Source organism: Carassius auratus, chromosome 29 (assembly GCF_003368295.1).
Source record: "Carassius auratus strain Wakin chromosome 29, ASM336829v1, whole genome shotgun sequence".
Classification (NCBI taxonomy): domain Eukaryota; kingdom Metazoa; phylum Chordata; class Actinopteri; order Cypriniformes; family Cyprinidae; genus Carassius; species Carassius auratus.
In genome coordinates this window covers 21,279,954-21,292,760 of record NC_039271.1, presented here as the reverse complement: position 1 = coordinate 21,292,760, position 12,807 = coordinate 21,279,954, and the positions used below count along the sequence as shown (strand labels likewise).

At 38.8% G+C, this 12,807-nt stretch overlaps 1 protein-coding gene across 3 annotated transcripts in view; it reads left to right on the top strand.

Moving 5' to 3' along the window:
- LOC113048374 (NACHT, LRR and PYD domains-containing protein 3-like) overlaps positions 1 to 12,807 on the top strand; it is a 165,367-nt gene that overhangs the window by 124,776 nt on the left and 27,784 nt on the right. The window contains exon 9 of one of the 3 annotated variants that reach the window (XM_026210160.1): positions 3,470 to 3,932. The exons of the other annotated variants lie outside the window; for them this stretch is intronic. Coding sequence (XP_026065945.1) covers positions 3,470 to 3,504 — 35 coding nt within the window. The 3' untranslated portion in view covers positions 3,505 to 3,932. Of the gene's footprint in view, positions 1 to 3,469; positions 3,933 to 12,807 lie in introns of those variants that run through there. 3 annotated transcript variants of the gene reach the window in all.

Below are 12,807 nucleotides of genomic sequence, written 5' to 3'. Positions count from 1 at the left end.
CGTGGCAAAGGGAAAATGAGTTTATTCACTTAAACGACCTCTGTCCTGTTGGCTGCTCTGTTACTGGGATGCCCCGAATGGCACGTCATGGTGGTGGGCTTGCTGTAGTGCAAAGTGACAGTTTCATATGTAGAGTGATAAACTCTGAAAGTTTTTCCTCTTTTGAATCACAGATGCTCAAAGTAGGCTCTTCTAATGTTTTTTATAGTGTGTTAATTTACCGTCCTCCTGGCCCTCCAGGCAACTTTCTTACTGATTTTACTGACTTTTTATCATCTATCATCAAACTTGAGAAGGTTTTAATTATTGGGGACTTTAACCTGCACATTGATGATTTTACATGCAACTCAGCTGCTAATCTTCTTTCTATTACAGATTCTTTTAATTTCATTCAGCATGTTACTGGACCCACGCACATTAAGGGTCACACACTGGACCTCTTGGTCTATAGTAAATACACGTGTGGAAGATGTACATGTGAGTGACCATAGCTGTGTGTTTTTTAATATTAACTTTCTTCAAGATCCTCCGCCCCAGAGAATTATGACACAAAGGCGGATTATTAATCATGACACTGTCGAGAGGTTCTCTGCCTTGTTTGACTCAGGTTCTCTGATGGGATGCACTGATGTTGATGAGTTTATCCAGTCCTTTAATGGTCAGTGTTTATCAATTCTAAATAAAGTAGCACCAGTTAAATCAAACACTGTGTCTCATAAAAAACCCTGTCCTTGGATTGATGAAGCTATCCAAAGTTTTAGGAGAAATTGTAGAAAAGTTGAGAGTCTTTGGAAATCTTCTAAGCTCAAGGTTCATAGGCTCCACCTTAAAGACCTAAGGGTTACCTTGAATGAGATGCTGAAAAATGCAAGAAATAACTTCTTTTCTCAGCTTATATCCTCGAATAAGCGAAATCCCAGAATTTTATTTGACACTATCAATAAAATAGTTTCTCCAACTAGCCCTCAAACAAATGTGTTAACTAAATCTGACTGTAATGAATTCCTTCACTTTTTTGTTAATAAGATCAGTGATGCTAGGGCAAACATTGTTCCATCATTGGCCCAGAACTCTGCCTGTGAACTGCCTCCTGCTCATTGTTGGTCCACCTTTACACTCGTGACATTACATGACATCAGCTCTCTGCTACATTTTATGAAATCATCATTTTGTCCAATGGATGTTGTCCCTACTGTGGTATTTGTACAAGTATTTGACTCCATTGGCCCCTCTATTGTTGAGATGATTAATTCTTCATTTTTAACTGGTGCTGTTCCTAGTTTTTTTTAAACATGCTGTTGTAACGCCTGTAAAAACTAATCTGGATCCGCTACAACCTATAAGCTATAGGCCAATATCTAAACTTCCATTCATGTCAAAAATTCTAGAAAAGGTTGTAGCAGAGAAACTCACTCTTTTTCTAGAGAAACATGAGTTATTTGACAAATTCCAGTCTGGTTTTAGAAAAAAACATTCCACAGAAACGGCATTACTTAAAGTCTCGAGTGATATTATGATGTCAGCTGACTCCAAAGAATATACAGTGCTGGTTTTATTGGACCTCTCATCTGCTTTTGACACCATTGATCATAGTATTATGATCAATAGACTTCGTGATATGATTGGTATGTCTGGAACAGTTTTACAATGGTTTTCATCCTACCTGACTGGTAGAAGCTTTAGTGTTTATGTGAATCAGATTATGTCTGAAACTGCTGAGTTGTCGTGTGGGGTTCCTCAGGGTTCTGTCTTGGGACCTATTTTGTTTCTTTTGTACATATTTCCTCTTGGTCAGATAATTAGCCAGTTTAGTGACATATCTTACCATCTGTATGCGGATGACATTCAACTGTATTGTTCCTTTAAGTAAACTGAGTTCTTTAAATTGTCTTCTTTAACCAACTGCCTGACTAGTATCAAACAGTGGTTGTGTGAGAACTGTTTGCTCCTAAATTCTGACAAAACAGAAACACTAATTATTGCTCCTGAAAGTAAAATCCCTAAGATAATAAAACATATTGGGGATTTGGGCTCGTCTGTCCAACCGAGCCTCAGGAGCTTAGGTGTTGTTTTCGAGTCAGCTATGACCTTGGAGCTGCATTCTAAACAATAAGTTAGAAACTGTTTCTTTCAACTGAGGAACATTTCCAAATTATGATCATTTGTGACCAAGGGTGAGTTGGAGATGATCATTTATGCATTCATCTCCTCTCGATTAGACTACTGTAACAGCCTTTTTACCTGTTTGAATAAGAAGGAGCTTTATCGTCTCCAGGCTGTCCAGAACTCTGCTGCAAGGCTTTTAACTCACATTAAGAAAAGAGAACACACCGCGCCGACTTTAATAGCACTTCACTGGTTACCAGTCCAGTATAGAATTCATTTTAAAATCCTGGTCCTTACTTTTAAAGCCTTGCATGGCCAAGCCCCTACATACATCACTGACCTGATACAGCTTCATACTCCTACCCGGAGTCTCAGGTCATTTGACAAAAGGCTATTTGTCGTTCCCTGTACTTATTTTAAAACTAGAGGGGACCAGTCATTCCAGGCAGTACTCCTAGGCTGTGGAATGCTTTGCCTCTTTCTTTGCGTTGTGCAAACTCTGTTGATTCTTTTAAAAAACAACTGAAGACTCTTCTCTTCAAGCAGGCTTTTGGTTAGTTGAGGGTTTTTTTATGGTTGTTTGTTGTGTTTCCTGTTTTTTTTATATATATATATTGTTATTGTATTACACCTTATTGTGAAGCACTTTGTGATTTTTAAGAAAAGCGCTATATAAATAAATTTTACTTACTTACTTACTAAAAACGCGTGGAAAATGCTAGGCGCGCCGCTTTCTCCTCCTTTCCAAAGTGCTCGGACAGTTGCGCCCCTGAGGCATCTGCCTTTGCTAAGCCACAATGACCTGCTCTCTCCATGAAGACGCGGAAATTTCAGCAAAGGATAAATGGATTTGCAGCTGTAAAAATCGCTTGCAGTAGCTCAAAAGCGCGCAAAAGACGCGATATGTGAACGGCCCCTTAGTAAGCACTCAACACATTGAATTCACATTTAAATATTTAAAAAGCCGTCTTTAACCATGCACACAATTCATCAACTAATCACATGCTCCCACAATAATACATAAGCTAATCACACCCTTAACCAAACCACTACAAATAATTAATTGAATATCATATGCAATAGCTTATGAGCAGATGTATTATAGCAAATCAAGTTTAATGAATCTCACACCTGTCATACAGCATTACGGCCAGTTCACACTGCCACAAAAACTATTAAAAAAAACATGCTTGTTTTGTTTGGACTGTGTTTTGCCTGTTTGAGTATGGCAGTGTGAATTGGCTTTTAGGTGCTTTGGAAACCAAAAATAAATAAATATATATATAGAAAATGTTTAAGCAATTAACATTAAATTCTTAAATCTTAAGTAATTCTTTCTTTCTCTATTCTTGCAATATTCAAGTGTTCGTGTCCGTGAGTAATATCTGGATCCACTGAAGTCTGAAGAGAACACAATATGCTAGTAGACAGCAATCCTCGTGAGAGAGAGGTCTGGTGTGGAGGTGGATCTGGAACTGACTTCTCTTGATTGTCTGTTTTCAAAAACTGCCCTGAAATACAATTCAAACATTAACAATGATTGTTATAAATGTAACGTAAGGCTCTTACATTCACAATGCTCATTTTGGATTCTACAGCTCATTTTGGAAATATAGTTAATAACAGTAATATGCAGCATGCACAATACAAGGAAGTGGTCAGTTACATCATCACTTTGAGATATGATATCTATATCAGTAAGGCTACTTTATGAAAAAATAAAATGAATAAATTTAAGTTGTGTTATGGATTCAAATACTTAGACATTATTAAAACACAGAATTTGGTAACAATAAATCATTTTATAGGGCCCTAAACATGTATTTTTTTTTTTTTTTTTTACTTTTAATAAATTGACGTGAAAATGTATATACTATTGAGGGGGCGCTGCTGAGCAATGGAGGAGTGAGACGTGTTTTACATAGCTCTGGTAACTTTTCTTTTATTAATACACTAAACACCTGTATATCCGCCTAAAAGTGCTTTGGAGTGACATAAGAACAGACATGGGGACTTGTGACTTGGTGACTTGGACTCGAGTCGACTCGAGTCGCTATTTTTAGGACTTGAGACTTGACTCGGACTTGGAAGTTAAAGACTCGGGACTTGACTTGACTTGAGACACGATGACTTGAATGACTTGAGTGTTAATCACATCATGTTTTCAGTTTGAATATAAAATATATAAATTATTTTTTAAAATAAAGTTTATTACTCAGCTGGAGCGCAGGCTGAGAATAGCGTCGTGACTGGATCAGGACACTATCATCAGTCATGCCCTCTCTACCTTACACACACCACGCCCACTTAAATCAGATATCACATCACATCAACATGTCAGCCTGAAAGGTACCGAGGGTCATCGCTTTTGTCTTCAATAATTCGCGACTAAAAACGCGTGGAAAACGCTAGTCGCGCCGCTTTCTCCTTGTTTCCAAAGCGCTCGGGCAGAAGTGCTCCTGGGGCGTCTGTCGTTGCTAAGCATCCATGACACGCTCTCTCTCTCAATGAAGACGTAGAAATTTCAGCAAAGGATAAATGGATTTGCAGCACTAAAAATCGCTCGCAGTAGCTCTGCTACTAAATTCATTTCAAAATGGCAATCCATATACAGCTATGAACAGCTGTTCCTTCATCTTAGCTGAGCTCTCAACGTTGATACGGGAAAGGATGAAGCTGATTGGTTAGTTATTGTCACATGACCTGCGGTGCGCTTGCGGCATTCTGAAAAGTTTAGATGTTTTTAACTCGATGCGGTGCGACGCGCGCGCGTTGCTTCCATTATGAGCGCGCATACCGCGCGCCTACATTGGAAATAACGTACTTGCGCGCGCAAAAGACGTGATGTGAACGGCCCCTAATGATCCGCTAGCAGGCCGTCAAAAAAACGCATTCCAGGGGCGGCGCTAGGGCTGGGCTAAGGGGGCATAAGCCCCGAATATTTTGTTACCTTGTCTTTCTCATAGAGCAAAACAATTAATCAGAAAAACGAATGTAGCTGCCGCGATTACCCAATCATGAGAAGTGCATATATATATATATATATATATATATGTGTGTGTGTGTGTGTGTGTGTATATATATATATATATATATATATATATATATATACAGTACAGAATATAAATATGACGTATTTTAAGTTGTTTCATACTTTCATACTTCATACTTTTGGTACAGACCAAAAGTTTGGACACACCTTCTCATTCAAAGAGTTTTCTTTATTTTCATGACTATGAAAATTGTAGAGTCACACCGAAGGCATCAAGGTCTATTTGAGCAAGAAGGAGAGTGATGGGGTGCTGCGCCAGATGACCTGGCCTCCACAGTCACCGGACCTGAACCCAATCGAGATGGTTTAGGGGTGAGCTGGACCGCAGACAGAAGGCAAAAGGACCAGCAAGTGCTAAGCATCTCTCGGGGAACTCCTTCAAGACTGTTGGAAGACCATTTCAGGTGACTACCTCTTGAAGCTCATCAAGAGAATGCCAAGAGTGTGCAAAGCAGTAATCAAAACAAAAGGTGGCTACTTTGAAGAACCTAGAATATGACATATTTTGGTTGTTTCACACTTTTTTTTATGTATATAATTCCATATATAATTCCACATGTGTTAATTCATAGTTTAATGTTGTATGTAAACTGTGTTTGAGAGAGAGAGAGAGAGAGAGAGGTGTTCAGAGAGGAGTCTGTTGGATGTTTAGCTATTATTTGTTTTATGGACTCAATGTTGAAAATGTAAAACATTTCAAACACTGTTGGCAGAAGTGAAAAATAAATAATTTTAGGAAGTTACAATTTTGTTTGATTCCATGATGTATTTTACTGAACATGAGTATTTACAATGCAAATCCAAATTATTTTAATTTACTGACAGTTACTTATATCTTGTCTTTTAACTTTATTAAGATCAGATTCTGCAGGTAAAATAACAATATTAAGGTGACTTGACTTGGACTTGACTTGACATAGCTTGTGACTTGACTTGACTTGACTTGCCCAAGAAAAAAATACTTGGGACTTACTTGAGACTTGAAGGTTAAGACTTGAGACTTACTTGAGACTTGCACATGTGTGACTTGGTCCCATCTCTGCATAAGAAGATACAAGCAAGTGGGAAACTAAACCTAAAAGCAGAAAACAATGTCAAAGAAGGGAAAATCCAAAAAGACCGACCAACAAGAATCAGGCCTTGATCAACCCTCGGACTCAACTGAGGTGGTGGAGCCCGAACACCTGAGCGAGGAGGCGGACCCACCAAACCGAGCTGTTCTGGCCGCTATTGCTGCGCTGCGAAGTGAAATTACCCAGATTAAAGATGACATATGCGCCACCATCGATGTCCGTATACAAACGGTGTATACTGTGCTGAGAGGCGAATTGGCTACAACTAAAGAAGAACTGCAGACCTCCATTACGACCCTGGAGAAAACCGCGACCTCGCATGCTAACACTATTGGAGAGATAGAGAAGTCCGCCTCACACCACTCGGACGATGTCACTGCACTTCAGCGTCAAGTCACCCGTCTGAGCTCTGAAGTAGAAAAACTAACTGAGAAATGCGAAGACCTAGAAGGGCGCTCGAGGAGACACAATATCCGGGTCATCGGAGTCCCTGAGGGGACCGAGGGACCCAGGCCGAGAGACTTTATCGCCGGGTTGCTACAGGAGGTGCTATCCCTGGATGAGAAGCCTCTCATTGATAGAGCGCACCGGACCCTCCGAAGACGGCCCGAACCTCATGAACCACCTAGACCCTTTGTACTGAGGCTACACTACTTTCACACGCTTGAGGACATCCTACGCAAGGCTGCAGCGGAGAAACAACTCTTCCATGGTGGTAAAAGGATCCAAATTTTTCCGGACTACCCGCCTGCCGTAGCTAAAAAGAGGGCACTATTCAACCGCACGAGAGAGCTGTTACGGGGCAGACCCGGGGTCAGGTATGGCCTCCTCTACCCTGCTAGACTCCTGATAACCCACAACGGCACACAGATCTCGTTCATAGATGCCAAAAAAGCGGAGGAATATGCCGAACGCCTCTTCACACCGGGCTCGACTGAAGTGAGACAGGAAGACGCTTAAACTGATGCAATCACTGCTGATGCGGAGAAACAAGATATTCAGAGAGGTGGTTATGTACTGGTGCTTACTAGCACAGCACTATCTGTTTCTTATACACGTGAGTTACACACTTAACGTTATACACACGTACAAACTGTAAAACCGCCATTCTCATAAGAAGAAAAATTGGAAAGTGTTATGTCCCGCCTCATACAGATCGAGATTTGCACTGTTATTTTATTTTTATTCTTTCTCTATTCCTTCTTTCTATTTTTCTGATATCTTATCTAGAGCCCTGACAATTGTTCAGCTAGTTCTTTAAAGTGTGGAAAGGGCTCACTGTTATTGAAAGGTATTCAAAGTGTCATTGCCTCCGTTGGAGTTGCAACTCAGTTAAGTTTTTGGTCATACATACTTAAAACTACTTCTCCTATTTAAATCCATTATTAGTATTATTATTATTATTTATACAGTTGATGCAAATTCCCACCCTGGGGAAAGCGTTCTTCTTCTCAACTATGGACATAGGTGTATGGGTATTTGTATATGTATGGGTGTGTCGTGTGAACCTGTGTATACGTTTATATGTATGTGTGTGTGTGTGTGTGCACCCATGGATAATAATATTATTATGGCACTTTAACTGGTTATATTTTCTTCTCTTTACTAATCTACCTAAATATTTTGTGTAAGTTACCAAGCTATGTGATCATTGATAGGAGTTAGCATCAGGCCACCAGAAGGTGTGGGGAAGCTACTGGTTTGTTTGTACTTCCTTAAGAAGGCTCGTGCCACGTTCACTTTGAATTGGCTAGAGTAGTTTTGTTTACATTTGTTAATATGGGGACTGGGCTGACCTTGATAACAGTTATGGGGTGGACTGGGGTAGAAGGGAGGGGTGGGATAGGAAGACCATTCACTCAAATCCTACACATTGACAACTGTACTGCTGCAGATACTGTACTGATCACATACTCCAGATTCAGGATAGTTTAAATAATCACACCAGAGGGTTGAAAGGTCTCACATTTTCTAGCTGGAATGTACGTGGAGTTAATAATCCAGTCAAGAGGGGTAAAATTCTGACCCACCTAAAGTCACTGACCTCAGACATTATGTTCCTACAGGAAACTCACCTGAAGAATGCCTCGCATGGCAGGTTAAAAGCAAATTGGGTAGGGGAAGTTTACCACTCAAACTTTTTATCCAAAGCAAGAGGTGCGGCCATTCTACTGAGAAAAGGTGTGCCCTTTTTGCATAAAAAAACAATCACTGATAAAGAGGGCCGCTATATAATAGTGATTGGTGAAATCCATAACACTTCCCTTACTTTAGTAAATATATATGCTCCTAACATAGATAACCCCATATTCTTTCAGAAGGTTTTTTCACTGATACCAGACATCTCACAAACACACTTGATAATAGGGGGTGATTTTAATACTGTCCTCGACACATATCTTGATAGGTCCTCCACGAAGAGACTTCCAAGAAATGCCTCTAGTGAATTTTTAAATATGTTCATTAATAACACAAATATACTGGATATATGGAGAGCGATGAACCCTACAGGCAGGGACTACTCATTTTATTCACCTGTACATAACTCCTACAGTAGGATAGACTACTTCCTGGTGGACGCCAAACTTGTACCGCACACGTTAAATGCTAAATATCACAGTATAGTGATTTCAGATCACAGCCCACTCACCTTTTCGGTGTGTTTAGATCATGTAGACAAGCCACACGCCTCTTGGAAACTGAATTCACATCTACTCACTGAAAATAAATTTTGTGAATACTTAAAAGACCAGATTTCTTTATACTTTGAAATAAACGACAACCCTGATACCTCTCCCTCCATCCTCTGGGAAGCATTCAAGGCTTATATAAGAGGCTGTATCATCTCGTTTGAAGTTTCTAGGCGAAAAGTAAATAAGATTAAATTAAAAGAATTAGAAGATCAAATTAAATTACTTGACATAGAAAATGCACATTCCCCCTCTATTTTATTGCACAGGAAAATAGCAACACTTAAGTATGAATATAACAAAATTATCTCTGCAAAACTAAGTAAAGCATTCCTCTATACTAGGCAGAAATATTTTGAATTTGGTGACAAACCACACAAACTACTAGCTAGACAACTTAGAAAAATGGAAAACGATAGAACGATACACAGGATAAAAGCCCACAATAACACAATACTTACTAAGCCTAAAGATATCAATGACAGGTTTCTGGAATTTTATACTGATTTGTACACCTCAAAGACTACTTCAAACTCTGTAACTATTAATGCATTTTTAGATAAATGTGAACTTCCCAGATTGAGCGAGGAAGATTGTGCTTCCTTGAACTCCGACCTCACAATTGCAGAAGTTCGGAGCGCTATTGCCTCCCTAAAAAGTAATAAGACACCCGGTCCTGATGGACTTCCAGGGGAAATATACAAAACATTCAATGAGAATCTATCCCCATACCTGCTGAAATTATATGAACATGCTCAGATACAGGGTAATTTACCTCCCACCTTAACTGAGGCTGTGATCACATTAATTCATAAAAAAGGGAAGGACTCACAGGAAGTAGGCGCTTATCGTCCTATCTCCCTCCTTAATGTCGATGGGAAATTATTTGCCAAGATATTAGCTAACAGGCTGAATCCTCTATTGGGAAAGCTAGTTCATACGGACCAGACGGGTTTCATACCAAATCGGAGTGCTACTTTTAATCTTAGACGTCTTTTCAATATTATATACACAAAGAGAGGTCCACCCTCTGATCTTGTCATACTTGCACTTGACGCCGAGAAGGCATTTGACCAGATCGAGTGGTGTTATTTATTTGAAGTTCTTAACAGGTTCAATTTCGGAAGTAAGTTCCTGTCACTTATCAAACTCATTTACAAGAATCCTACGGCTCAAATCCTAACAAACCGGACAATGTCCTCCCCGTTTAGTTTACATAGAGGGACAAGGCAGGGGTGTCCACTATCCCCTTTAATTTTTGCGTTGGCTATCGAACCTCTAGCCCAATGTATTAGAATGGAACCCCAGATTCATGGATACTCCACCAAAGACACAAATAATAAGATATCATTATACGCAGATGACATCCTTTTATATATAACGAGGCCTCAAATTACCATCCCTAATCTTCTTGACAAAATCAACCTGTTTGGGACATTTTTGGGTTATCGGATTAATTGGTCTAAAAGTGTTTTAATGCCGGTCCAAATGAGTGACTTAACACACCTAGATCACTTTCCATTTACAATCTCTCCAGAGAAATTTACCTATTTGGGGATAGAAGTGACAAAGCAGTACTCCTCTCTATTCCAGGCAAACTTCCCCCCTCTAATAGAGCGATTACAGACTAGAATATCATTTTGGGACACGCTCCCAATTTCTTTAATTGGGAGAATTAATGCTATAAAGATGATCTTTCTCCCGCAATTGTTATACCTATTTCAAAACATCCCAATGTTTCTAAAATAATCTTTTTTTAAAAACTTAGATTCTTTGATAGTTCCTTTTCTGTGGGGACACAAAGTTCACAGAATAGGTAAAAAACATCTCTGTAGGCCAAAGCCAGAGGGGGGATTGGCACTCCCAGATTTTTTGCTATATTACTGGGCCTCAGCGATTAAGATGTTTACCTTTTGGTTGGACACTTCAATACCAATGTCTGATTGGCTAATGCTGGAGCGGGAAGACTGTCACCCGTATTCTATGGCCGCAGTCCTACTAGCTCCAGCTGCGGTTAATAAGTCCCTGTATAATAACAATCCCATCATTCATAGCATGATCTGTACCTGGAAACAAATCAAGACCACCTTTAATCTTAAACCAATCTCTCTTCTCTTACCCATCACTAGAAATCCCACATTTGCCCCCTTCAGTCTGGATGGAGCCTTTTCTACATGGTGTGAAAGGGGTGTCCAATGTATTGGTGATCTATACGTGGGAGGCATCTTTGCTTCATTCACGCAATTACAGAAGAAATATGAACTGGGGAAAAATAATTTCTTTCGTTACCTGCAAGTTAGGGACTACGTTCGGAAATACTTAAGAGAATTTGAGACTGAACCACAATCTAAAATAGACGACTGTCTGAAATTGTCTCCTAACGAAAGTAAACTGATATCACGTGTCTATAACAGTCTTTTACTAATAAGCTCCCCATTGACTGAAACCTATAAAAGAAAGTGGGAAGAGGAACTTGGTGAATCTATTTCAGATGATTTATGGAAAGATAGTCTTGAAAACATACATAATTGTTCAGACAATGCAAGACATTGTCTTGTCCAATTTAAAATTATGCATAGGCTTCATTATTCAAAAGAGAAACTACATCACATATACCCAGAAGTGTCACCCATGTGTGATAAGTGCCACTCTTCCGTAGCAACACTTCTCCATAGTTTTGCTCTATGCCCAAGGGTTCAATTGTTCTGGGTTGATATATTCAACATTATGTCTGAGGTCATAAATACTTCAATCGAACCTGAGCCCATGTTTATCATTCTTGGAATATCGGAGACCTTCAGAGAACTGAGCGTGGCACAACAGCGTTTTCTCTCTTATTGCTTAATAATAGCAAAGAGATTAATCCTCATCTTATGGAAGAGCGCAACTGTACCTACCTCTAAGATGTGGTTAGAGGATTTAACTAACACACTTCATTTAGAAAGGATAAGATATACAATGAGAGACAGGCTCAACTTATTCAATAAAACATGGAAACCCCTCATATCATACCTAAAAACTACAAATTCGGTGCAACAGTCCGCATCCTAGCACACGATATGTGACAATGTTAATAGTTTTAGAGTGAAGGTCTCTACGAGGAAGGGTGAAGATAAATGGGAAGGGGTTAGATGGTTGAATAGGGGGTTGGGATATTGTGGGGGATTGTGGTCAGTCTGGTGGGTTTTTTTTTTTTTTTTTTTTTTTTTTTGTCTTTATATGTGTGTGTTCTTGTTTTGTTTTTGCCTTTTTAATGTTGTACCATTTTAAGTTTTAAATTACCTTTTGTATTTTATTTTATCTATTTTTTTTGAATTGGTTATAAAAAAAGAGCTCTCAGAATGTACAAGTGAATTGTATGTCAAATTACCTGCTTTAATAAAAAGACGTTTGATAAAAATGTATATACTATTAAAAAGGAGTTGAGAAAAATTTAATGGGAAAAAAACATTTATTTTAATTAAAGTGGAAATCAGTTTACTAAAAAAAAAACTTGACTGACTGCTACTTTAAAAGGATATTATTTGTGTTGTTTTTTTATTTATTTTCATGTATACTATATAATTTTTTACTTCCCTGTCAGTTGAGTTTGTGGGAAAACCTTTTGCAGTATCAACATGTTGTTTATGCCTACATTAAATGTATTAAAATGGATGTTTCATTTCATAAAGTTCTCTTCACCAAGAGATACATTAGATTTATTTTGCATGTCTGACAGTGTAACATTAAGCAGAAGTATTTCTAATGATTTAATCCTATATCCTGTTTTCTGGGTAACATTTCTGGGAGAATATCACTATATTGTTGCAACACCTCCGCCACGACCAGCTCATGCTTATAAAAGTAAAAAAAAATTCTAGAGCATTAAATTTATATTTTGACCTCA